Source organism: Pleurodeles waltl, chromosome 10, assembly GCF_031143425.1.
Source record: "Pleurodeles waltl isolate 20211129_DDA chromosome 10, aPleWal1.hap1.20221129, whole genome shotgun sequence".
NCBI classification, from domain to species: Eukaryota; Metazoa; Chordata; class Amphibia; order Caudata; family Salamandridae; genus Pleurodeles; species Pleurodeles waltl.
The window spans coordinates 1,056,267,078-1,056,295,068 of NC_090449.1; the positions used below are offsets into that span (position 1 = coordinate 1,056,267,078).

The 27,991-nt window shown below is 45.8% G+C and overlaps 1 protein-coding gene across 1 annotated transcript in view; it reads right to left on the reverse strand.

Annotated features, from left to right (window-relative positions):
• The window catches only part of KCNH8 (potassium voltage-gated channel subfamily H member 8), a 915,601-nt gene that overhangs the window by 385,646 nt on the left and 501,964 nt on the right, over nt 1-27,991 (reverse strand). Inside the window, exon 3 of the mRNA XM_069212070.1 lies at nt 9,401-9,532. Coding sequence (XP_069068171.1) covers nt 9,401-9,532 — 132 coding nt within the window. The remainder of the gene's footprint in view (nt 1-9,400; nt 9,533-27,991) is intronic.

The window sequence follows — 27,991 nt, forward strand, 5'->3', positions numbered from 1 at the left end:
TCAGACCTGCCAGGTCTCCCGGTGAAGAGCCAGAATCACACGGTGGCAGCAAGGTGAGCTGGAAACCACTGCAGAGAGCAGCTTTTCAGCTTATCTTTATAACTTTAGATCTTTATCTTTAGATGTCAAACACCCCAGGACTTCAGTGACTGCCTCTGTGACCCTTTGGGTTTTTTGGGGGGAGAGGAGTGATGGGCTTGGTGGAGGAAAGTGTGCCTCTTAGTTAGAGCTTGGCACAAGACCCTGCCCCCTCCAATGCCCCACTGCCTCCTCACACGGTGATTTATTTTTACAATTTGGCAGTTCTGCAATGTAGACGTGTCACATCTTCCCATTGGCCTGAAATCAGAACATAACAGGTGTGTTCATAGTTCTATGAAAGACAATGACACAACATCAATTAGTGTAGTCACCTAGGGCCATATTTACAGGAAAGTGGCACATCACTAGTTATGCGCCACTTTTCTTGCGCCCCGCCCCCCTTGTGTTCCCTAACACCACCATGGTAGTGCCATATTTACAATACGCCGCACCATTGCGCATGTTAGGGGCAATAGTGTAATTTTTGTACGTTATTGTAACTCAATACTGGATTAGCGTAAACATTTTTTTAGCTAATCAAATATAGTGTTAAGAGGCCCATTAAAATCAATGGGAGCCTTATTTTTATGCCTGCTGCAAGTAGGCGTTAAAAATGGCACTAGAAATGGCGCAATGGAATCTTGTAGATTCCACTGCACCATTTCTATTGACCCTCTAACGAGGGAAAGCCCCCTTTGCATACATAATGCATATATTATGCATGATGTGGCACAAAGGGTTTACAAGGTGGCGCAAACATAGTATGCGCCACCTTCTAAATATGGAGCTATGCTAGTGGCCCGCTAGCGTCACATTTGCAGCAAAAAAGTTGCTGCAAATGTGGCGATAAGGGGCGCAAGGGCCTTGTAAATCTGGCCCATAGTTTTACATTTCAGGCATCCAGTGTTGACTATGGATGGGCTGAGGTCAGGTCTGCAAATCTGAGGAACTGAAGTGAATGCAGGGTCCCCTATAAAGACATCTTTGCAGTAAACCTCAAACAGCCTCCAGGCAGGCTCTCTGCAGGGCAGCTGGGAGATGACTTTTGTCCTAAGAGCTGCTGATGCAGCAGAGACTGTCCCTGAGGTGACCTTTCATGCTGGGAAAAAGAGGTCCAGTCACACAATATAACTCAGTTAGGACAGGGCTGAATGTTCTGATGACTGAGCAATGTGCTAGCCTGGGCGCCGGGGCCGTCTCATTCCTTATAATCAGTTTGTCGAAAATTGACACAGAGTTCAGAGCAATACCTCTCCGCCTGCCTTATCTTGAGCCTGCAGGGAAAGTTGTGCAACTTCACACAGAACAAAGCGAGTCCCTCGACAAAATCCAGATTACATATTGGAATGCAGGGACCACTGAATAACTAAACACCCTGAACCCAGTAAACCGAAAATCCTGTAACTGATAATTATCGTGTATACCTGTCTCCAAAAAGAGATGTTTTTTAAAGAAAAACAATTACAATTATTTTGCATGCACAGTTCATTGATGGAGTCACTGTGATTTTCTCTATTGATAAGGTTCTCAATAACTTATTCCAATACATATGGAGGTTTAAGTCACCAAATTAATTATGAATGATAAACATATTTCTAGACAGCAGACTGCACAGAGTAGCCCTCTCTCCATTGCCATACTTACAATCCCAATGGCAGGAGATCTGAGGTTTTTACCCACAACACTATCTCTTATGTACCTTGTTCCAGAACATCTCGATGCCTGCGTGTGCTTCCTCTGTCGCTGTGGACTCTCCACCAACCTTTGTGGACACCGTCAATGTTGGTGTCAGTCGAGGTGTGGGTACAATTGTTTGTTAAACCTTTTTGCAGGATTGTATACACTATGGGCCCGATTCATAAAGGTAAACTTAGACCAAAAGTTTAAGTTTCCAAATTTCGGTATTCACAAAGGTAAGTTACATGTAGTCTCTTTATGGCCACAGTCAGGACGCAGTCTCCACGCTCTGGACGGAATCTCTGCACCCAGAGTGAAATCTCTGCCCTTGGGGCAGAATCTCCGCACCCCGAGTGCGGCGATTCTGTCACAATGGCGGTGATTCTGCCCCCGAGGGTGGAGATTCCACTCTTGGTGCAGAGTGGAGTCTCCGCACTTGGGCAGAGAGTCCACCTCGAGTGTAGAGATTGCGACCCGAGTGTGAACATAAAGATCCTACTCATAATTACCTTTGTGAATACCGGAAGTAATAACCTTAGACTTTTTGTCTAATCTTACCTTTGGGAATCAGGCCCAAAGTTTGTTTTGTTGTTCTTTCTGAAACCTTTCCTCACCTACCTGAGGGGTATTTCCTGTTAATTTTGCTAGGGACTGACCTGTTGTGTAGTTACCCTTTCAACAGAGTTCAATCACTAGTTACTTCTGGCTGGAAACTCAGATTCTCACAGATGTGACCTCCCTGTTGTTGCTATCTTTATTTCATGGTGTTCATGAATAGTGCTTGGACCAGCATCTCTCCCTGCTGTGCTCCCTTCAATCCATCAGCGGATTTGTAGAGCATGACTAGTCACCCGCTAGGGTCTCAAGGTGCTTGGGGGGGCAGCAAGGGAACAGTCGTCGACGATCGGTTGGGGATCAGTCAAAGAGCCAGGTTTTGAGGTCTTTTCTGAATTGCGATAGGGTGGGAGATCTTCTGAGGTGGATGGGGAAGGAGTTCCAGGTCTTGGCGGTGAGGTGTGAGAATGATCTTCCTCCTGCTGTGGCTGTGGTCATCTGGATGCATGGGATGGCGGCAAGGGCGAGGTCGGTGGAGAGGAGCTGTCTGATGGGCATGTAGAAGTGGAGTCTGCAATTGAGGTATTCTGGTCTGACGTTGTGAACGGCTTTGTAGGCGTGCATGAGAAGCTTGAATGTTATTCTCTAGTCTATTGGGAGCCAGTGCACGGCTCTCAGTAGGGCAGAGGTGTGACTGTGTCTCGGGGTGTTCTTAATGAAACGGATGGAGGTGTTCTGGGTGCGTTGCAGTCTTTTCTGTACCTTGGCGGTGGTTTCAGAGTAGAGTGCGTTGCCGTATTCTAGGCGGATGCTGACGAGGGCCTGGGTGACTGTTCTTCTGGATTCAGTTGGGATCCATTTGAAGATTTTCCAGAGCATGCGCATGGTGTGGAAGCAGGCGGAGGAGACTGCGCTGACTTGACGGTTCATTGAGAGTGCTGAGTCCAGGTTGAAGCCGAGGCTGCGGGAGTGGTCGGTAGGGGCCGGAGTGCTTCGAGGGCAGTGGGCCGCCACAAGTCGTCCCAGGCGGAGGGGTTGTTGCTGATGACGAGGATTTCTGTTTTGTTGGGATTTAGCTTGAGGCAGCTATCCTTCATCCAGGCGGTGACTACCTTCATTCTGTTGTCTTTGGCTGTGTATGGGTCATTGGTGAGGGAGATGAGTAGCTGTGTGTCATCGGTGTATGAGATGATGTTGAGCGCGTGGTGTCTGGTGATGGCTGCTAGTGGGACCATGTGGAGGTTGAAGAGAGTGATGCTCAGAGAGGAGCATTGCGGGATGCCCAGTTGATCTTGGTGGCCTCTGGGTAGAAGGGGGGGAGTCGTACCTTTTGGGTCCTGTCGGTGAGGAAGGAGGTGATCCATTCTAGTACCTTGTCACGGATGCGGCATCATGAAGACGAGTCAATAGAGTGTGGTGGGAGATGGTGTCGAAGGAGGCGGACAGGTCAAGGAGGATGAGAGACGTGGCCTCACCCCTGTCGCAGAGGATGCGAATGTCATCTGTGGCGGTGAGGAGGGTGGTCTCGGTGCTGTGGTTGCTCCAGAAGCCTGACTGTGAAGGGTCCAGGATGTTGTTGTCTTCGATGTGTTTTGTGAGTTGTCTATTGACAGCTTTTTCAATGAATTTCACTGGGAAGGGGAGTAGAGAGATGGGCTGGAAGTTCTTGAGGTCATCTGGGTCTGCGGTGGGCTTCTTCAGTAAGGTGTTGATTTCGGCGTGTTTCCAGATTTCTGGGAAGTTGGTGGTTTCAAAGGAGCGGTTGATGATGTGCAGGAGTTTGGGAGCATTGGTGATACCTGCTTTGTTGAAGATGTGGTGGGGGCAGGGGTCGGAGGGTGAGCCAGAATGGATGGTGTTCATGATGTTGAGGGTTTCTTCATTGGAGATGTTGGACCAACAGAGTAGGTGGTGGGGTTTGGAGAAACTTTGGTGGTGGGTATGGCAGTGGAGGGCCTGGGGTGGTCCTGAGCCGGGAAGCTGCTGTAGATGTCTGATATCTTGCGGTGGAAGTAGGTGGAGAGGTTGTTGCAGAGTTTTTGGGAGGGGGGTATGTCCGTGGAGTTCGCTCTGGGGTTGGTCAGTCCGCTGATGATCGCGAAGAGCTCTTTGCTGTTGTGTGTGTTGTTGTTGATGCGTTCCTGTAAGGTGTTCCTCTAGGTGGTCCTGATGAGTTGGTGGTGGGTGTTCATGGCTTTTTTTAAGGCTTCGTGGTTGGTGGGGGTCCTATTGGTGCCCTACTTTCTTTCAAGGCGGGGTGAACCAATTGGCTTTCGTTGCTGTGTGTCTGTTGGAGGGTTTGTTAATGAGGCTAAGGTGTAGGCGCAGTCTGAGATCCAGTTGTTGAGGTCTAGGGAAGCTGTGTTCACGTCAAGGTCATCTTGGGGGGGAGGTGAATTATTGAGGCTGGTGGAATAGCTGGTCCTTGGTGATCTTGTTCCAGCTCCTGCGGGGGTGGGAGGGTCGGTGAGTGAGGTGTTGGTCGGGTGGTTTGCTGAAGGTGAAGTGGATGCAGCAGAGGTTGGTTCATTGGAGTTCGGTGATGTGGCTGATGGAAATGAGGTTGCTGGCGGTGAAGATGGGGTCAAGTGTGTGTCCGGTGGAGTGGGTGGGTGAAGTGATGAGTTACTTGAGTAAAAGGTTTGTGAGGTTTTCAAGCAGCGTCTTGGAGTTGTTGTCATTGGGGTTCTCAGGTGGGAGTTGAGGTCCCTGAGGAGGATGTAGTCCTTGGAAATGAGCGCATGTGTAGTGGCGAGGTCCGCGATGGTGTCGCAGAACGGGGGCAGGGGCCAGGGGGCCTGTAGATGAGGATGCCTCGCAGTGTGGTGTTTGGGTTAATTCCAATCTGGAAGTGGAGGAGTTCCATGTTGGTTGTGGTGTCTTCCGTGTTGGTCGAGAGACGCAGGGACTCTTTGTGGTCAATGGCGATACCTCCCCCAGGACGGTTTGTGTGGCTTTGCGGATGATTTTGTAGCCGCCAGGGATAGCGATGGCAGTGTCTGGTGCCGAGGAGGGGTTTAGCCAGGTTTCTTTGAGGAAGGCGACGTCCGGGGATGTTGTGTCGATGAGGTTTCAGAGCTCGATGGCATGCCTGTGGATGGAGAGCGTGCTGATCAGGATGCAGCTGAGGTTGTGTTCTGCTTTGTGGGTCCTCGGGGTGGATTAGAGTTGCACAGGCTGGTGAATCTGAAGTGGCGACAGGTGAAGGGTCTCTTGGTGTAGAGGTGGCAGGCGGGAGGTCCAAGGGTCCTAGCGCTGGAGGCGGTAGGGTTGCGGACGGGCGCAGATGGGCTTGCCTTTAGCGCACCTTCGGCACAGCCACCATTAAGTAGGGAGAGGGGGGAGGAGAGGACAGCTGGGAGGGGGAAGCGGGAAAGTGCAAAAAGTGAAAATCGAAAAAATAAGGGTGAAAGCGAGAAGAAGCGGAAAAAAGATGAAAAAGCACAGAAATTGAAAAAAGGCAAAAGTCGCAGCCTAGCAGAAGAGCAGAGCTCTCCCACTAGACACCAGGGATGAGGCGCAGGCAGGAGCCTGCGGATGGCGGAGGGCCTCAAACTCCTGACCGGGGTCAGAGTTCAAGACAGACGGGCTGTACTCATTGGTGGAGCTACACGGTGGCAGAGCAGTTCACTTACCAGGTCAGTGGGGTCTTAAGGCTTAACAACCTTACACTCCCAATACAAAGCTTTAATTTGAGAAAAATCCGCAACACACTCCAGAGAAGAACATTAGAAGGACAAGATGTACAAAGCTCTTGATCAGAAGCAAATCCTCAGATTCACTTAATCAGAGGCGTTGTGAGAGGCAACAAGCTTTTTCTAATGTCCTAAATCCATTTTATTTGTCAGTGAATTTTCACTGACTAGTAAAATGGGCTTAATCATGGCTATGAGTTCTTAGTTTCAGCAGGGTAAGTTTTGGGCTTTCCTTTCAAATTGTGAATTAGTACCATATGCATTAATGGTTTTCAATGGTTCTTCTGGGCACAAGTGATTGACCAGTTACTGACTTCCATGTTGGGGTGGTTACTGATTCACACGGGGCAAGAGGTCCCTCTTTGACCCTTTCCCATTTGGGAAACTAGTGGATGTTCCATGGGCAGTGGACAGTGCTTCAGCGGACCACTGCCTGCTCTCAATGAGGTTTTTCTAAATAGAAACACTTTTTTTTAAAACAGCGCTGTTTCCTTTAAATGACTTGGACTGCTTAAAAAATCAATTTTGAAATACTTTCACGTTTGCATAATCTACTTTCGCTAGCAGGACACTCCATGCAGGTAGTAAGCAGAAGGAGTAGCAATTTGCAACCTGCATCATGAATATTAATTAAGTCATTATGTGACCTCCACCAATCTGATATTTACTGAACTCACCTATTAGCACAGAGGTCAGTTTTCAAAACGAGATAGTGGTCTCAAAAGTCAGGTTGCAATTTGTAGTTCCTTTTTGCAACCAGTAGCTTTGTATATCTGGTACATTATTCCAAAATACAATGGCAAGGGCTAGTATACCTTGTATTTCGTCACCCCTTGATCTCTGTTGCCAGTGGAAATGTAAGGGTTAGAACCCACTCCAACTTTGCTGTAATTTCTCCATAAATCCAATTCCCGACTCAAATACTAACGACCTGTTCCTTCATCTCTAGGCGTGTTTCTTCCTTACTGTATTATCTCCTTTCCACAGCCTCTCTCAGATAGTCAGCCATTCCATGCCTAAAATATGCGGGACCTGTAGGCCCAATCCCTTAATTTTGGAACTCAATAATACTTTATTTGAGACATAAAGCTTTTTTTCCAATACTAAGGGGGTTATTTCAACTTTGGAGGAGGTGTTAATCCGTCCTAAAAGTGACGGTAAAGTGACGGATATACCACCAGCCGTATTACGAGTCCATTATATCCTATGGAACTCGTAATACGGCTGGTGGTATATCTGTCACTTTTAGGACGGATTAACACCTCCTCCAAAGTTGGAATAACCCCCTAAATTCCTTATCTTTCCCCATACTAAATTCCTTATCTTGCAGGAGTTAGAGGGCTTTAAGGTCAAGGATGATCATTTTAGAGAATGTTCATCTTAAAACCCAAGCTTGTGGGTTGCTGAAGAGCTTGTAGCATGGCACACCATGTAGGGTGTGTGGTAATGTCCTTGTTTTGATCCTGTGTGGGACGTGTTTCCATTTCATTCATGAGACCCCCGAGGCTAAGTTATCATCCTATGGAATGAATCACTTAACAATGTGACCAATGAAGAAGCGCAAGAGAAAGGCTTTCAGTAAGCTGGCAGCTTTGAGCAGCTCCGCAGGTTCCTTTATAGTATTTTTAAGATCACAGCCCCCCTATCCGGTTAGTGTCCTGGGTTGCCCATTCTGAAATATTTTGTTGAAAGTTTATGGTCCTGACTAGGTATAGGTTGGAGGAAGAAATGATGGTGAGATCTCCTGGCATGGACTTTTTTTTTCCTACCATCCCATATCTGATAGCCAGTGTGAGATGTCAAGAAGCTGTCATAATGTATAACTTTAGAGGGCCTAGATTCGTGGACTAAATTAGTCCTTCTTGGCCAGAGGCATATAGCAAATCTCTTCAATTATTCAATGTGGGTTTAGTTGGTGTGGCGGGTGGTTTATTGCTGCCAAGCTGTCTTTCATGTGAGCACATGTTCAGTTGATGAAAGCTGTGACATCTTCTTTAGACTTTTTACTACCATCCCATATCTGCTAGTCTGTGTGAGATGTTAAGAAGCGGTCATAATATATAACTTTTTGGGACTTACTGTGGTGGGCCAAATTAGGGCCCTTCCTTGGCCAGCCGCATATAGCATATCTCTTCATATTTCATATGGGCTTAGTTGGTGTGGTGGGTGGTTTATTGAAGTCAAGCCATCTTTCAGGTGAGCACCTGTTCAGTGGATGAAAGTTGTGGTACCTTCTTCGGACTTTTGTGATCTACTTCCACATGAGTAAAGTAAGCTCCAAGAATTCTTAGTCTGAAGGTAACGTTTCTAGACTTTTTTCTACAGGTATGTATTATTTAGTGGTCCTTTTAAAAAGCCCATAATCTAGGACCCTAACCAAACACAAAGCTGAAGGTTCTGTTGATTTTCGCCCTGATGGATTCTCTGCTCACCCTAACATATTTAGTGCTACCAAATTGGAACATTTTCACTATTTTTTCTATTTAGTTTTGTCTCAAGGTGCTACTTCACACTACTTGTTGTTTCTTGTGTGGATCCGCTAAATTCTCTGCAGAACATAGATTGACACACTATGTGATCTGGGACACAATTATAACCAGAGAACCTAATGAAACTGGGGAAATGATTTGAGAAATGAGAGAGTGCTTGAGTAATGGGCACATAGTGACTCTTTGCTCAACGTATGGTAAATGCATGTTCACCCCTACACACACAGAGATACCCGTGTGGAGCATGGACATATTCATATATGTAGTCACTTTTACGTTGATTTCTTCAACAATTAATCCATAAATCTAAATTTTGTTTGGATTGTGCATTTTCAAATCGATGGCTATGTTTGGTATCTTTGCACCTGGTTAGTAAGGGCCAATTTGGCTGCAAATGTCCTGCAGGTACCGATTTACATACTTTACATTGATGATTGAGCACTCGTGACTAGGCAAATTTACACCAGACCGTGTTCTGACGTCACACTTTAACGTGACTTTTGCACTAATAAGTGGAAGAAAAAAAAAATCGCACCAACTGAAAATTACTTTTGCATTGATTGATCCGCGCACCTTTAACTGGGTCTTGGGTGCAACATATGCAATACAGCCCCTGATTGTCTAATGACTGCTTATTGGCTTAGCTCAGAGATGTCCAAAGTAGGTCTAAGATTACTGGGCCATGTCAGATTTCCTGGATTGACAGTGCAAAGTAAATAAGATCAATTTAGATTAAATCATTGTAATTGAACATGATGTGGCTATCCTGTTAAGTGGTCACTGGAAAAATCCACCTGAACGCACATTGGACATTGCTGCTTCAGATGGATCATGAGGAAGGTGGATCTTTTAGTTCATCAGCTTCTCTAGCCTCTCTACCACATAAGTATTTTGGGTACCAACCTTCCTGTTTGTCCGCCTGTGCCAGCTTCACTTTCATGTCTGTGATGTCTTTGAAGGAGGCCAGGAAGAGCACCACATCTCCTTTCTCATTCTTGATGGGTACAATGTCCAACAGGCACCAGAAGGAAGTCCCTGTAAGCAGAAATCGAAGGTTAGCATCTGAATCAGACATTCAGCTTTTATTGCATCAAGTACAGTCACATTACAAATACTTTGCGCAAATGCAAAATGGGGGGTGCAAAATCTCTAAAATTTGCTTTTGCCAACTTGGTGAAGTATATTCTAGAATTTCAGCGAACTCACCAGCTTCACAAAGAGTTTTGTTTCAACAAATCACGAGAACATCCATCAAGAAATCGGTTTTTCAAAAGAAAAAAAATCACACAATCCCTGTTTTGCTAAATGCTTCCAGCAAAAAAACCTCTCCCGCATTTTTGTAGGAGATTTTACCAAAAGGTAAAGGTTTCCCACCGGTGACAATCAACAAATTCATGAGCTCGCAAAATCTGTCATGTTAACAAAACTTTGCTGGTGAAATTGTCATTTTCTTGCACCTTTATAATACGTTTTGCTTCATGTGTAAACCTTTATAAAACTTTTTTGCTACTTTTTTAAACATGAATAGTTCAAAATGAGTTTTCTCCTGTCTATAGCAAATGTCCTAGGGTAAAAAATTGAATAAATCCCCATCAGCTCTGTTTTTGTTATGTTCATATAATGAGAAATGGAACAGAATTATTTTTCACTTTTAGAAGTGTAGGATAAAGCAAACTCTAATCAAAGCCAGTTTGGGTAGTTTCTTGTAATAATCCAGCATAAATAAAACAAAGTTACTTTGCTTCATTTTTTAAACACAGGTTGCTTATTGGTCAGTTGTTGTCCTTGTTAAAACAGTAGTATATCTGTGAAATTATTTATCAGCTAAGATCTGATAGATTATGTTCAGTTCTTTCTGTCTAGTTTCTTCTTTTTTGCACTGGTGCAAACCCTGCTGATCTAAAAGTAGACAGGATCAGTTTCCTCTATTGCATTCTAAAAAAGCAGCGCAAACGGTGAAATGAATATTTGCTGCATTTCTGTCCCAGGACAAAGCTTGTTTAATCTTTTCTGGAAAACCTAAAAGTTTTAAAGAATCAAACGTAAGCATAGGTCATATGAAGTTATAAAGTTTTTACTTTTGGAATGTAATGATTTATTTTTAATCTTCCAAAGTTTGAAAAAAAAAGTCTATATTGGGAAGAAACGTCTACCAAAAGTAAGCGCACAAGAGAAAAACTTGACAGAAAATATAAACCCCGCTTTTAGAGGGAGATTCCCTTTCAGTGCAAAATTTGAAACTTCACCCACAGCCATAATAAAACGCTTTTAGGGTGGCAGAATAAACTAATGCTTCAGAAGCCTGTGCTTTCCTGTGAAATCAAAGCTATAGATCCCAGGATACAGGACCAGAAAAAAGTCACAAATTCAGGTTGACCGTGATGGGGTGCAGGCTGGCCATAGGGCCTCAGTTAGGTCCACTGAACAAAGTACCTTAAATCCTGGTTTGCGGAGAGATGCGTGGGTCCACGTCAAAGATGCGTTGCTCAGCCAAAGTGATGCAGCAGTTCTTAGATGCAGCAAGGCTGTGATGTGAGACCCTGCGTTGTCATCGAGGATCCTGTTGATGGGGCTTGTGATACAAAGTCTGGCCTCGAGTATGGGTTGCACAGTCGTGTGATGCGTCGATTCTGAGGAATTACGAGGCTGCAATACGGAGTACGGCATCGTCACTGAGGTTGCTGTCGGCGAAGGATGTGAGGGCCTGCACCAAGGATGCATTGTGCAGTGGCATTTCCGATGAGGCTGTAGGCTCTGATGCGGGTCTTTGTGATGGGGTGATCCACGCAGTAGTGGTGATGCATCGGTTCTGCTTGGGTTGCACCGCACAGCAAGAATGTGACGGATCTGCTGGATCCACAGAGGCTGGCATAGCACCTTAGGCCCTCTTCCAAGGGACCAGGATTGTGGTGGCACTACTTGGCAGGGTAGACTCATAGATGGCAGAGTTAATACACTGTGGTTGAGGTTGTAGGAGCCTCTGTCCCTCAGGTGCAAGTCAGAAGGCCAGCCAACTAGCCCTTGGAGTCACTCTGGGATCCTGGGTTCAACAAATGCAGGTCAAGTACTTCTCACCCAGGCAAGAGGGCAGCAGGCAGCAGGTCAGCACAGAAAGGCATCAGTCCAGCAAGTCAGCAGCCTAGCAGTTTGGCAGTGCTTTCATCTTCAGCAGCACAGCAGTTCTTCTAGGAAGAATATTCACAGGTCCAGAAGTGTACTGAAGAGTTGGAGTCTGAGATCCAGTACTTATACCTAGTGCTCTTCCATCGGAAGGAGGGAGAAGCTCCTAGAGGCTTTCCTGTGAATTCCATAGCCATCCTGCCTCACCTGTCCTGGCTCCAGACTAACTACAGGGAGTATGCAGCCCTTTGTATGGAGGCAAAGCTCAGCCTATTCAAGTGTAAGTAGGGCTGGGCCCAGCTCCTCCCTCACATCTTACCAGTGAATGCCCATCCAGGCACACCTAATCAGGCTCTTCCGTCCTACCATTGAAGGCGCATCCAGGCACACCTAAGCTCTCCAATGTTTGTGGATGTCCAGGATGAATACACAAAGCCTAATGCTCAGCTACACCTAGCCATGTGACCCAGAGACAGAATACAGGCACTTAATGGCTAAGGCGTGAAACTGCCAACTTTCTAAAAGTGGCTTTTTTGAAAATGTAATTTAAAATCTGACTTTACCATAAAGAGGATTTTTGATACAATTCCAAAGACACCAAAAATGAACTGATTACCTGCTCCCATTTAGAAATTACAGCTTATTAATTGTAATAAGGTACCTCCAAGGCAGGCCAGTGCAGTAGTGAGTTTTTCACTACCAGGACATGTAAAACTTAAACACAAATGTCCTACTTTTTAAATACATTGCACCCTGCTATGTGGGCTGTTTAGGGCCTAACCTAGGGGTGACATACATATTAAAAAGAATGGTTTGGACCTGGTAAAAAGTTTATCTTGCCAGGTTAAAATGGCAATTCAAAATCACACATACAGTCTGCAATGGCAGGCCTGAGACACGTTTAAACAGCTACTTAAGTGGGTGGCACAATGAGTAGTGCAGCAGTCCCACTGGTAGCATTTAATTTACAGGCCCTGTGTACATATATTACTACTTTACTAGGGACTTACAAGTAAACTAAATATGCTAATTGGGCATAAACCGATATTATCATGTTTTAATGAGTGAGCACATTCACTTAGAGTCCTTAGACCAGCAAAAACAAGATCAGCATAAATGGAGGCGGAAGGGAAAACATTTGGGAGAAGACCACCCTAAGGCTGACAGCTCTAACAGAGACACAGAAGGGAAATACTATAGCCTTAGAACCCACCGTAGCGGGCTCTACCGGCTATTAAAGGCTCGCTCCTGCATTTAGCAAGGGAGACGCCCTTTAATAGCCGGTAGAGCCCGCTACGGTGGGTTCTAAGGCTATTGGAACATTCTGCCATTAGAGGGCAGAATGTTCTCCTAAATAAAAGAAAGGCTTCACGGAACCGGAGGGGATTACAATCCCCTCAGGCTCCGTGAGGCTTTCCAATCTTCTTTGTTCACAGCTGCTGCTGCTGTGAACAAAGAAGATTGGAATGTTGGCGGCTCCGGGATTTTACCAGCCAGTAAAAGCCCGGAGCACTCCATTGTTTTCAATGGAGCTGCCAACGTTCCAATGTTCTAATAGACTAGAAATCCAACAATAGCCATTGTTGTCCCTCACCCGCTTCATTGTCTTACATGGAATTCTCCATATCCCAGAATTCTGATATAGCACTGTAGCCCATGGCTGAGGGCTTTACTGGTTGTTAAAGGCCCTGGTGCTGAGGCGAGGTGGGCCTATTATGAGCAAGAGGGCCTTTAACAAGTCGTATACGTCGAGGTGGAAGGGCTTTAACCGTACTAGAAAAGTCCACCCTCTGAGAGAAGAATGTGCTAAATTACACAGAAAGACAAACATTGGAATGTGGGAGCTGAAGGTCTACACCAGCCTTTACTGGCCCTGAGACACTGCACTGTCTTCAGTGCATCTCCCAACATTTCAATGTTTTCATAGCAACTATTATTTAAACACCAAGAAGCAATGCTGTCTGTTGTGTGAACTTTCAATATTATCACAACTTCGAAGGTCACTGGAAGGCAAAGCTAATGCGCATCTCCCTGCATCACTGGTCCAAGTGAAGATGCTGCATTCTGCCAGCATCCAGTGATGTATAATACACCAGCATCATTAGCAGTGTGTAATGAAGAGACTCATTTCTTTCGCATCAGATTTTCGGATCCCCATTGAAGTTTTTTATTGGTGTCGGTCATCCCTGTATTAATGGGTCTTTTCCCAGCATGTTACAGACTTCTGAAGCATCCTGTTTACTGCTGGCTGCCCTTCCTTCACTTAATGATGCAGCCTGCTCCCTCCTTTATCAGCAGCCAAAGCATTGCTTCACTTATTGAACTATCTTGATGCCCAACATATGCCAATCTAATAGTGGCATAAAGTGTTCTTAGAGCCTGGCCTGGTAACAGCTGAAGTCACAGACGCATTGAAGCCCAGCTGGCCGGACTGGCCATGTAACTCTGCATTTCCCTGGTAGGCGGCAGGCTAGGGGGCTGCTTTAAGTAAAAGATGGGTTGCATGACCAGACCGTGCCCCGCCCATGCCCAATTCATCTTGTGATCTTCTGCAGCGAGCAGCTGATTTGAACATTTTTGCCAGGGCTGATTTTGCTTTCCGGTCCAGCCCTGACCTCGTGGGGGTGGAATTCGTGAGTTTGCTTAAAGTGAACAGCAGGGACACCTGACCCAGGAGCTGGCTTTGCTGCTTGAGAGATGCAGCTGAAAGGTCTCTGTTATAAGCACTCTCCTCTTCAAGTGCAGTGCTGGCTTCTGCCTCTTTCTACCCTCCTGGGGCAGCTCCTTGTTGCAGAAGAGACTGCAGCTGTTTGTGCTGAACCTTTCCTAATACCCATTACACAGATGCTGAGTTAGTGCCCACACATTGGATAGTGGCCAAGCCTTCATTTGCATGGGGCCACTTGGATAATGAGGGACGCCTTTGCCGGCATTCATGCTCTATATTAGTAGAAGACATGGGCATCAGGGCACTCGAGAGATGCAGTACATCTGCACTACCCAGGTATTGTGTTTTAATTATCGTCCTGTAAACATATTGTAGCAGGAATAGTAACTACAGTAATACCTTGAAGGTAAAAATATGTAGGTTAGTGTAGATGTGTTATTCCACACACATGTACCTTGATGATAGATATGTTCTTGGTATGTGGAGTTAAGAGCAGGTGCAGCTCCTCCGTATGGGCGGAGGAGCGTCGCCCCACCGCCAGCAGCAACTGCTGCAAATCCTTTTACACGGAAAGGATAATAAACTCTATTTATTACCCTTTCCGTGCAAAAGGGACGGGGCATTGGAGGTGATGAGCCGAGGGGAGTGCTCTGTGCACTCCCCTCAGAACGCATGTGTGTTTGGCCGGCCGTCTAGGGCCGGCCACACACACATGCGCTGTAGGCTCTCTCCAGCCCAGCTGGGCTCGAGAGAGCATGCGCCGGCTCCCAGTCTGCCTGGGAGCTCCCTGGCTGGATGCTCCCAACCAATCCTGACGCTGCTCAGAGCAGCATCAGGATTGGCGCAGGGCAGGCTGGGAGCCTGTACCTGCAGCAGCGACAGGAGAGGAGCGGCATGGGAGCAGAGGTGCGTTTTTTAAAATTATTATTATTGAATTATTTTTTTCCCGTGCCCACGACCCCCCTCTTCCCCGCCCAGCCCCAGCCCCAGCCACCCGAGCCACTCCTGGTTAAGAGGTACTATATCTATACTTAGCTGTCCATAATGACATCACAATATTGGGTAGTCCATAATCTTGCTATAATATTTTTGTAGGGCGATAATGCCATCCTCAATATTAAGACCTGCAGGAGCTGGTACCCTGCATGCTCTGCCCCACTTCCCCACATGGTGCTAGTTCAGTGGAGATGTCATTTAGGGTTTGCCAGGAGTAAAAATATCCTGAGGCCCCTCTTATAGGGGGCACCTGGGTGTCAGTTTAATTAATGATATGGCTGGTGGCCCATGGAGAGATGGCATCCAGCAGTCATGTGTCAATCAAACAAGATGCCAGTTCGCCCACTTCACCTGGCATTATCTAGTCATCCCTCCTTCTTTAAGTCCAGGTCAATGTTTTTTCTCCCTGACCTCCAAGCAAGGGCTTCTTCCTTCCGTCTCAGGGAATGCTGTTAGTTCTACACAACAGCCTCGAACCGGATACATTTCTACCATGGTCATGTGATGCCTATCCCCGCCTCTGAACCCTCTCATGCACTCTCTGTCCCGCTTTGGAATCTGAGACTGACCGAGACTGACCCAGCACTGAGGAGCTGAGAGCAGCCAGCTCGGGCCATGGTCTTTTCTGCCCTTGCCAGTGCAGAATGGGTCTTTGTGCTTTCTTTTGACATCTTGAGTTCCATACATTAACTCGAAATGTCTCTGGTATAATCAATGCTTAACTTGTAAATAAGAAGGTGCCGGTGCTCAAAGCCCTCCTCTTAGACACGTGGCAGCTGCAATTAAATGTGCGAACACGGAGGCAGTGTAATTCCGAAGCCATCTCTGACCTCTTCAATCCATTTGAAGCCACTCCCTGCCCCTTCAGCTCACACCTGCAGCTTTCTGCTTTCTCTCATTGTGACACTTTTTCATTTTTCTCTTCCTCCGTCCTTCCCAAACGTGTCTTTTGCACGCATCAAATGCTTGAGGCAGAAGACTAAGCGCCAGCCCTAAAAAAAAATTGCACCGGAAACAACAAGCACAAATTAAGCACAGAGTATAATGCATATTTTGCAGACAGCAGGGCTCCGAAACTCAGGGCAGTATCACCTCCTTCAATCAATCAAGGATTTATAGAGCGCACTAATCACCTGTTAGGGTCTCAAGGTGCTGGGGGGGGGAGGAGCTACTGGTCGTAAAGCCATGTCTTGAGGCGTTTCCTGAATGTCAAGAGTTCTTGGGTCTGGCGAAGGTGGAGCGGTAGGGAGTTCCAGGTCTTGGCGGCTAGGTGAGAGAAGGATCTTCCTCCGGCGGTGGTGTGGCGGATGCGGGGGATGGAGGCGAGGGCGAGGCTGGCGGAGCGAAGATTGTGGGTGGGGGTGTGGAAGGTGAGTCTGTCGTTGAGGTAGGCTGGGCCTGTGTCGTGGAGGGCCTTGTGTGCGTGAATGAGGAGTTTGAAGGTGATCCTCTTTGATACTGGTTGCCAGTGAAGGTGTTGTGTTTACAAGCTCTGTTGCCAGAAGAAAATGCATTAACTTGGACCTTTTTTGTGTTAATGCTGGAAGCCCACAGTCAGTGCTACCGAATGTCAGAGGTGAAGAGTTCCAAGGGTGCAAAGTCTTGATTTCACTTCTTGCCTCTTTCCACCACCATCACTCTCTTTGCCTTTATTTCACTCTTTCGGGTTCCATTCATTCCTGCTTTCTTTGTCACTGTTTTTCCAACTTTCTCTTCCTCCTTCCCACTTTTTTTTTTCTGTCAACATCTGCTTAGTAAAAAATAAGTGCTGGCCCCCAAAAATGAGTGCTATGGGCCCCACCTGCTACCACAGGCTCAAATTAAGTATTGCATGTGTGCACTGAGATGCACAGACACACTCGCATATCATATGTCATTTCTAGCAGGAGGAGGAAATGGAGGAGTTTGATTCTGTGGAATTCCGTGGAATTACATTAAAATTCCACAAGATTCCCTGGATTTCCTCGATGGGGCAGAGCTGGCATTTGGCGCTGTTTTATTTGCGCAAAATTCACCCTTGTGTCCAAAAATGGATATGAGGATGCATTTTGTGCTACAAAATAGTGCAGCCCAATATCAAATGCACATCAGTGCACACCCCAAACTTTAATCTGCAGAGGTTTTCAAACACAGAGTGACTGCTCCCTCTTCCAGCCCTGTTAGAAAGTTTCCCACAGCAGATTAATTCCACCAGCAGAGCGGCAGAATTTATCAGTGATTCCATGTTACAAGAGTAATGCAGAGTTATAAAATGCCTCCAATGCCACTGGCGAAATGAGAAATTCCCCCCAGGCATTTCATTTATTGTAATCACATGCATCTTTTTCATACTGAAAGGAAACAATGAAATGAGAACTAATTCAAAATGAAAATCGTTGTTATACAAGGAGAGCAGCATTTTACCTTTCTTAGCATATTTGAAATGTTCACCCCCACTGTCATAGAGCAAATAAATTGTGTTGCTTAATAAAGGTAATGGTTTTATGTGTTAAAAGTGGGGCATGGCACACAAAACCATTACCTTTTAAATACAATTCAAGCAATGTATTTTATTTACTTAGTTCTAGCTTGCTGAAGGTTGCCATGAAGGTGCACATATGTTCACAATAGAAACCTTTTTGCTGATCACTTTAACACATTTTTTGAGAAACAAACACCCTGGCAAGAAGGCAGGTGAATGGTATGGATTCATTTGGAAGAATGTTTTTGTCACCATCTTCCAATGCCCCAGGCTAACACCTGGGATTTCTGGGTCATAGGCAGGCCATAGTCACAGGCCTTTGTCATTGAGTTACATCCTTAGAATTTAGTCTTAAGGGCTATTTACATGGTGCTCTCAATGCCTGTGCCAAGGGGGAAGCCAGTTGTCTTTCGTGCCCAATATGTGGCCTGGGGACTGACAATCCCCAGGCCACAGATTGAGGACTATTATAGTCTTTTGTTTTTGTGCAGCACACACCCTGAACTTATGTATTTCAAAGTGTCTTATGTGATAATAAAAGAAAAGGAAGTACTGCGAAAAAAAGCAACTGCCTAGGATCACACAATGCTGCCAAGTGGAAGCCGGGATTGATGCAAGGTTTCCTGGTTTTATGTTGTGCTGTTTGGCCACTACATGGTTATCTCTATAGTCCTCCCATTTCTGAGCAAAGCTTAACGCTTTGTGTTTAATTCCTTGAGGCACCAAATCAGTAAACTGTGAAATACATCCAGGCTATGCCTGTTTCATAACGATTAACTGTGGTAGTGTTTGGGAAAGGAGCTGTTTTAATGCAGAAGCTAAAATGAAAACCAGAGCATCCATCTTCGGTCTCTTCATGGAGACCATTTGGCCACATAGCTAAATGTCTATTCATTTTCACCCATTCTTGAATGGATTCATGCACCCTCTCCTTACCTAGCTAACCATTCATCCATTGCTTAAGCCATGCAGTCATGCCTCCACTCTCCATCCATCCAACGAATGATCAGAAGAGTTATGTAAAGAAACTTCTTGTAAAACACACCATATTTGCATTTTTTTCCAAAACATTTCTTAGGGAAGGAACCCCCAGCACACACCCCCAGCAGCGGTCTGGTTCACACGCTGCACTGGCTGGCTATATGCAGCATAAGTGCTGGACTGACGGGGCTGCTTTTGTTTTCCAGTCCGGCCTTGTACCCCTCAACACCCATGTTTAGAACAAGAACTTTAAAGGGGCCATCCAGTGAACAATGCATTGTCAGCTGACGTGATAAAACAAAGTAGCCTTCTAGAATGCAATTTTTTGGTGATTGCTAGAGATGCAGGACTGGGGAAGAGAACATTCTTTTGTCAACACTGGATGGCCATGTCAATGCCCTACGGTGGTGAGCAAGAGTGGGATGGGCCTGTGTGTGGGTGTGTGTAGTGCAGGGTTCCCCAAGTTCACTATTCTGCTATACCCGCATCAGCCCCACCTGATATTTAGGCAGCCCAGGAACCACACAATCAATAACACCCCACCCCAAACAGCTTGGGGTGCAAAAGCTGTGTACTTCGCCCATAGTGTCGCACACCTCTGAAAACAACCTCTCAGTAGAAAACGCAGAGGCAAATGTGGTCTTTGTAAGAAGAACTGAGGCAGCCTTAAGAGAGTGATAAACAAGAAGCTAGAGCTCGAGATCATGTAGCGGGTGCGTGAAAAATTGTGATGGGAAGTAGCTGAATGCCTCACCCTGCAGGTCTTTTTTCTAGGGGTGGGCGGAATTTTTAATTCTGCAGGTGGAATTGGAGTAATTTAGTAATTCCGCTTTACTCATGTATTGCAGAATTACTAATTAATTCCACCATTCCACTGATGGTATTAATCAGCACTGTTTGGTTTTAAACAGGTTTGGGAGAAGGAGCTGTCTCTCTAAAGTTTAATCTGCAGTGGTTTTTAAACATAGAGGGACAGCTCCATCTTCCAGCCGTGTTTAAACCACTGCAGTGCAGTGCATTCTCCTCGGCACCCTTACACAGCCATGTAAGGACGCCGAGGGGTATGCATTGCCCATCGCGGTGCCCACTCTGGCCCTTGGCGGTATTCTGCAGAACTATGCAGAATTTTATTGTAACTCTGTGGAATTCCGCAGAATTAAACTCTGCCAATTTCGCCCACCCCTACATTTTCACCAATAGGCTGCGTTCTTACATTTCTCTTTAAAGAGTTGGTACTGTATGCAGTGACATAGTAAGATTGCCATGAGCACTGGTCCATGCAAGAAAAATGGGTCCAAAACTCTGGTTGACCAGTAAAAAAAACTGCTATAATTGGGGTGCAGTGGGCTTTTCGCACCCTAATTTTAAACATCACCCTATTTGTAATGCGCTTGATACCAAAAGGCGACGAAGAGGGGATCCGCGTCTTAGAAGTATCTTTAAAAGAGGTAAGTTTGTCATCTTTTCCCTGAAATCCAGCAGGTCTTCACAGACAGTGGACCTTTTTTGACCCGCGCCGGTGCCTGTAAGAAGTATATTTACTCTGGGGTGTCAGAATAGCTCAAGATGTCTGAGGGAAGAGATCACCTTGACAAGCTGAGTCTCCAAACTTCAAAACACCATTATGCTGTGCTTGCAAAGATGGATCCTGGGTATATTTCTGCCTGGGAACATTGGTGGTGCAGTCACTGTGACAACTTAAGTATTCCCATGATTGAAATTACCATTTGTCTACAATTACCAACTCTTAGACTGTAAATACCCCTAATTTTGTGTATGTAAGTGTCTACATTTAAATGCAGATGAACAGTGTTTGAATCCAGTAATAATCCAAGCCTTGCAAAGGAAAGTGTTAATATCCAAAAGTGCACCCTCTGCGCAAACACGTCCACCACACTAAAAACGATTATGTATATATGTATGTGGTATTTGTTTAGCACAAACCTATTCAAAAGGCACTGGAGGGCTGTACAGGGTTGAATGCAAAGATACAGTCAGCAAGTGCTATAAGAGGTAACTGGATTCTGGGGGCAGAAGGTCAGTGCTACTGCATTGTGACATGGTGTTTTTTAAAGTGGTGCATCTACATTTTCCTAAATTGGAGCAGCCTTGGGTCAATTTTGATAGATGCGGGAATACTGTTCCATGTTGTTGGTGCATAGATGGAAAAGGCCTAATGCCTTGTGTGTTTTTTTTTTCTTTTTAGACTTCTTAGTCTCCGGTCTGGCAGTGGTCTGGTTTCGAGTTGGGTGATTGGGAATACTGCGAGCTCAGTTGATTGTTTAGTGGTTGCATTAACTTTACCAGTATGTCGATTTGTGTGATCTTAGTCATTTTATCCCTGGGGTTTTGTAAGCCAGTTCTCCAGTACGAAAACCTAGGGTTTTATAAACAAAAAATCTGGATTTGTAAAGTGAGGCAAATCACCTATGAAGGTCTCAATGTGCTGATTTGTAGGCACAAGGAGATTAAGTAGTTTGACCAGAATCACAGGATGTTTAGCCAACGCCAAGACTTGAACCTGGTTCCCCCAACTCCAAGGTCAGCAGCTCAGGCCCTTACACCACAGCTGCACAAGTTGCAAAAAGAGGCTCCAGGTAGGATTAACCAACACTCCACCCTATGCTTTGAATTCATCACATTGAAAGGGAACACTGACATGGAAGGTGCTTGTATCCACTCAAGAGGCAGCCTACTCAGGACAACAATAACACCTTTCCTTTGCAGAGGATGACCACCCTGAGTGGGTGACACACCTGAAGTCCACTTTTATCCACTCAACCAGGACACATGCACTCCACCACAGTGTAGACACTCTCATAAATATTTTAACGGTCCCAGTCTGATGGCGTGGCCAGCGAGAATGTAGAGAAAGTTAGACACCTCAGATAAGGCCCCGGTGCAGAACAGGACACTGATAGTTGTCAGCAGCAGGAGGCCTTCACTGACCAGAAAGTATGAAAAGCAGCTTCTGTGATATCTTCACCCAACCATCACTCAGGGCTCCTTGCAGCATAAACAGTGGCCGGGAATCTCGTCAGGAGGCCACTGAAGATTGCACCACACACTGCCCCTGCTATGCTGCCAGTGATAGTAACAACACAACTTATAACCATCACACTCCTACAAGTGTGACAATTCAGACTATTTAAGGCCCCAAAGCTGTAAGAATGGCTTGGGCGGCAGGCAATAGTCCTTTTTAATGTATATTGAATTAATAATTAACTGTTGATGTGGTAATTCCTAAAGTAGCCAGACAGTGACACCTTGTGGCAGACTGTCACAAGCACCGGTGCTCATAATTAAGGGTCAAGCACCAGAAACCACCAGCTCAAATTAAGCACTGATTACCAACAAGGCCAACACCAGTGTAGCCAGCTCCACCTGCAGCGAACGGTGAGTTACTGCACCTGTTCAGCATGCAAGGAATAGATATTTTAGAGCAACCAAGATGGCCGATTTCAGCAACAAAGAAATGGTAATTCTGGTTTAGGCGATACAATCAGAGAGTCGCTATACCACCTGCCAATAAACAAAAAGCCCTCCAGTAGGTTCCATTGACCAGCAACCGCTTGTGGTACTAAGTGAAACAAAGCTGGACAGTGACAGAACTGGGGAGTAACTCCAATTTTTTTTTTTAAGTGTCTGCACCTGGCTCTCACTTCCAATGTCTCTTGTTTCCCATTGTCCTTGATGGCATGGGCGCTGTGCATTCAAATTGTTTTCCAAGAGCATGAACCAAGTCTGTCGGGAGGTGCCTAGGAGTCCTATTGTCCTTACAGTGACATGCACCTGTAACCATGTTCAGAGCACTAAAATACCACACTTAAATGTCTTTCCTTGATCAGCACCTCCCCTTTCCATGGATATGTGTAACAGTGCATTCACATATTTACTTTTCTTCCAAATGTAGACTCAACATCTAAGTCAAGGTTCAAGAACTCCATTACCAAATGGGAGAAATGTTTCATCCATAAACAGCACCTAAGAAAAAATTACAACACAGATGGACATTGCAGAGGATGACACCATGTCTGTGGCATTTCCTTAGAGTGATTGGAGGCCACTGACCCTGGGAGTTGGGGAGAAGATGTGTTTCTTTAGATGCTCCTGGGCTCGGAGCCAAAACAGGTGTTGAAATTTTGGTGCATCCAGAGTTTAGGGTTGTCTAAGCATAGAGCTAGAGAAACACGTTCCTGAACTTTCCTGTTGGGGCATAGTCTGTGAAAATAATGGGACTCAAGCGAGTAAGTGGTGTGATTGTTGTATAGAGGTCCGCTGTGGTGCTGGGAAGCACTGTTACTATATCACGAAGCTCAGGCTAGCATCATGTTCCTATTGGATGTCTAGGATGGTGAAGTTGACTTACATGAAGGTGTACCTTTGGGGATTTTTATGGCTATTTGTGTTTCATCACTTTTGGTCATCTTATATTGGGAAATCACTGGTGTCAAAGAAGTTCCCCTGTGCTTTTCTTCTATATTTTGGTGCCCAGGGAGTTGTCATGGTGAGCCATATGGGACTTAAAAGCATCAGTGACTTGCCATTCAGGTTACCAAGTGTTGAGAGATGGTGACTCTCTGTAAGGACCATTTGAGATTGCAGCAAAATGTGTCGAGCAGGTTTAGCAGCTTGGTTTTGGCAGACTTGCTTCTCTGCGCATTTTCCTTGGGCATAGGTTTGGTTGAAATAAGACGCAGGAAGCTGTTGATAATGTTTTTGTTGGACTCTCTGACTACATTCAAGGTCAATGTACTTTGGCAATTTAGGGGCTTAAGTACTAACAAGCGATTCCTTAAAAGTGGTTGCAAATTATGTACCGACTTTTACTAAATCAATTATGATATTGTGAACCGACCTATCTACTAATCAGATCTCAAAATAATGAATCATAGTGAGCTGCAATTTGACCTACCTCATGAATATTAATGCTGTAAATTGTGACCTGCTACTATTTGGTGCCATCACAAGGATGGTGGCCTGCTGAGGTCAGCTATTCATGTGCGATTGTTTTTAAATAAAGCTATTTGTTTAAAAAAATCACAGCCCGTTTTGCTAGAAGGAAAATGAAATCTGTGAGAAAAATTACAAGCTTTACAAACTTTTTTTAAGCCTAGGCATAGGCCATTGCCTACTCCTAAAACCTGTTTTTGTCAACATTAACAAATAGAAAGTGAACCCTCTGAGGTGCTAATAACATATGAATGGTTCAGAACCACAATTAAGGTTGAAAACCATTGCTACATAGTTTGAGGAATCCTAACTAGGAAAGAAGTCCTTAGCAAACCCCTTCCAATGTGTTCCTCTTTTGTGTTGTTCTCTGATAAGTTTACCATAAATATGTGTCAGGTTTTAGCTTTCTGTGTTAAGCTTGCTCAAAATGATGCTACTTTGTACAGTGCCTCCTAATATATAGACATTATTTTTGTAATTCACAGTGTGAGGTTTTGGTGGGTGGGTGTGTAAAACATCTTTGTGCTTTTTTGCGTGTTTGAGCTTTTGCAGCTGTATGTGTCTTCGTATTGTCTGGGCAATGGGATGGTGTATAGCGGGCACCTTTTTAACTGCTCAACACCAATGTGCATGTGCTTGAGTGGATATGCTCATGAAAATGTGATGAGGTATCCAGACTTCGTCTCTCACTGGCAGGTTGCTCAATGTGTGCCTCACTTTCCCTAAGTAGAGGCAGGGTGTTGTGTCATTGTGCCCATATGCCTCTTCCATCTTTGTTATTTTTGTCAATCTGGCTTTATTTATAATTATCTCTTACTCCTGGCTCGTGTATGACTAACTCAAGAAATTTCGGGTAAGACAGATTCCCAATGCCTGAGATGCAAAGGGCGTGATTTAGAACTCGACGAACGAGTTACTCCGTCACAACGGTGACGGATATCCCATCCGTCGAAATCGAAATCCCATAGAACAGTGGTTCACAACCTTTTGACACCTGTGGCCCCCACTTTATCATTACTGGAACCCAGGGACCCCTATTGAATCATTCTTGGAATCCAGCGACCCACCTTCTGAGTCATTACTGAAAGCCGAGGACCTAAACTGTCAATATTACTTCATTTTCTAAGCAGTCATGGACCCCCTGAGGAGGCTTTGGGGACCCCCAGGGGTCCCCAGACCACACGTTGGGAACCAATGTCACAGAAGGTAACAGGATCTACATCTTGGCGGACGGGATCTGTTACCATTGTGATGGAGTAACCCGTCCGCTGAGTTCTAAATCAGGCTCAAAGATTTTGACATGCTTGAAATTAAGAGGTAAGCCAAGAGTACTACAGGTGTAATGGATACCTACTCACAGCTCTTATCAGGCTCTTAGGACCCAATTCACAAAGGGCCTCCACACTTGTGCCAGAGGCCTCGCACTTTTGGCAGAGGCCCACAGTCGTGGTAGGGGGCTCACACTTGTGGTGGAGGCCCCACAGTCATAGTGGGGGGCTCACATTTGTGGCAGAGGCCTCATAGTCATAGTGGGGGCCTCGCACTTGTGGCAGAGTCCCTGTAGTCATGGCAGGGGGCTCACACTTGTGGCAGGGGCTCACATTCATGGTGGAGGCCTCACAGTCATAGTGGGGGCCTCGCACTTGAGGCAGAATCCCTGCAGTCGTGGAAGGGGGCTCACACTCATGGCGGAGGCCTCACAGTTGTGGCCAGGGGCTCACACTCATGGTGGAGGCCTTACAGTCATAGTGGGGGCCTCGCACTTGTGGAAGAATCCCTGCAGTCATGGCAGGGGGCTCACACTCGTGGCAGAGGCCTCACGGTTGTGGCAGGGAACTCACATTAATGGTGGAGGCCTTGCAGTCGTGGCAGGGGGCTTACATTCATGGTGGAGGCCTCACAGTCATAGCGGGGGCTCGCATTTGTGGCAGAGGCCTCGTAGTCATGGACGGCAGCTCACAGTCGTGCCGGAGGCCCCACATTCGTGGCAGGGGACAGGCACATGGGCAGGACCTCCACAATGAGAAACTGCAATGCAGAGGTCCCGCCATAAGTATATGGCTCCCACCATGACTGCAAGGCCTGCGCCAAGAGTGCGGAAACCCTTTGTGAATCGGGCCCCTAGTGTTTGCGCACTTGTTCTCTAGAATCAGAATCTACAAAAAACACAAGTTATTACACTTCATGTCAGTAAATAATAATGTCAAAGTCACAGGAGCTTTGCTAAATGTTTATCATGTGTACAGGTGTAAACTATGCGTCCACCAATGAGGATTTTCCATTATCACCAGCACAATGCTAAGCTGCAATATTGTCATTTTTGAGAAATAAATATATTTGCAGTAACTTGCAGCCAAGTTGTGTTTCATGCCCCGCCTGCTGGATCTGTTTTTGTCTGCAGCTTAGACAGCTCCAAGGGCCAAGTCTTCTTCTGAGATCTGTACAGGAGCCGTATTCAAATTTTAGCTGGGGGGGCAATGCACATCCTCCAGATGTCAATCATATGAGCCCCACTGAGTTTTGGATAACAATACCTAATATTTAAGCGCCAAGAGGCAATTCAACGAGTGCATAAAATATCCAGAAACCTTAACAAGTAGCTTTAGTAATTGAAGGCCACAGTAGGGTCCAGCTTCGAGTCACTCTGTTAAAATAAAAAGTAGGGTCATCTGAGCTCCAGGGGTCATTGCCCCTAGGCTCAGGACAGACACTCCATAAAACATGCTTCATAAGATGTAATCATTTCACAAAGCGTGATCAATAAATGACTAGGACAGACAGCAAATTCAGCCTGGGAAGCTGTCTCACTAAGGGATGCTGCTGGGCATTGGTGGCAGATGGTGTACTTCTGGCGTCACCTTTGACAGCATTTTGTCCAGTAGGCGCTATAAACAGGGCTGCTTTTGCCAGTCAATCAGGGCGCTATTGATTGTCCATTTAGAGTAGGAACTGTCTCCTACCCCGACAGTCTAATACACAGAAGGCTTCGGCTGCTGTTAGAAAGCGATGTGGGCTCTCTGAAGAGTGGACTTTGTGGCGCTATCTGTCCAGGGAAGAGCCAGAAATGGCAGCAAATTTGAGGATAGATAACAGCTCGGACTGCTCTTTTAATGGCAGCAAAAATGTACCTGGTCGCAAAGTAGTGCCGCAAATATTAGGAGGTGGGCAAGTACAAAAAGAGAAAATATCTGGCAGTTTGTCAATTTACTGTCATCTCACCGAGATAATGCATTTGGGGCCTCATTTACTACAAACTGGTGCCTCGTTCACGATGCGCCAGTTTGCTTGCGCCGCCCTGCGCCCCCTAACGACACCATGGTAGCGCTGTATTTACAATACAGCACACCATGGCGCTCATTAGCACAGCTGTTTCAGAATTTCTGACGCAGTTGTGGCGCTTTGCTGGACTAGCGTAAAAAATTATTATGCTAGTCCAGCAAAGTGTGTGGAGGTCCATAGAGCAAAGCACAGCATCACTTTAACGCCTGCCCTGCGCAGGCGTTAGAAAATGACGCTAGAATGACGCAGTGAAATCTTGTACATTTCACTGTGCCATTCCTAAGCGCCTCCCTGCTGGGGAACGCTTCCTGTGCATACATTATACCTGGCGCAAGTGCAATGGGGCACAAGGGTTTACAAACTGGCACAATGGTACCATTGCATCAGTTAATAAATAGGGGCAGGGTCGGGGACTGTTCTGCATCTCCATAGCTTCAGAAAAAATTACGCTACTGCGTTGCAAGGGGCTTGTAAATGAGCCCCTAAATTCCGTAAAATACTAATTGCTATTATGTACACAGACCTACAGCCAATTTCCTGTCAACCTAATTCAGTAGTAATTCATATCATTAATAATAACCAAAATGTGCCTTTTGTATCGTTTAGCTATATCATACTGATGAGTCCATCATTCTTTTCTGCATCCACCAAGTGGCTGCAGCATACAGGGCAAGTCTTAGGGTGGTGCGACCGGTGCAGATGCACCTGGCGCTGACTTTGTTGGAGGGGTGCTGCGTTTAAAAATAACTCATGAGTTTAAAAACACGTGAACTTACTTCTGCCTCCAGAAGTTTTCATGTAAAGGACGATGAGGCAAATACCCTCTAACCCTTATGACCAGGGTAGTAAATGTTACTCGACCCCCAGCGACATACCTATGAGAGTGGAATATATAAACATAAAGAAGCCTTATGAGACTTCAGGGCTCCCTGTACTGAAGGAGCCACTAGAAGTTCATGATTTTCTTAAAGCCACCTTTGTACATACTGTACATATCACCTTCACTTACCTGCACTTTTTCATCACCTTCACTGTA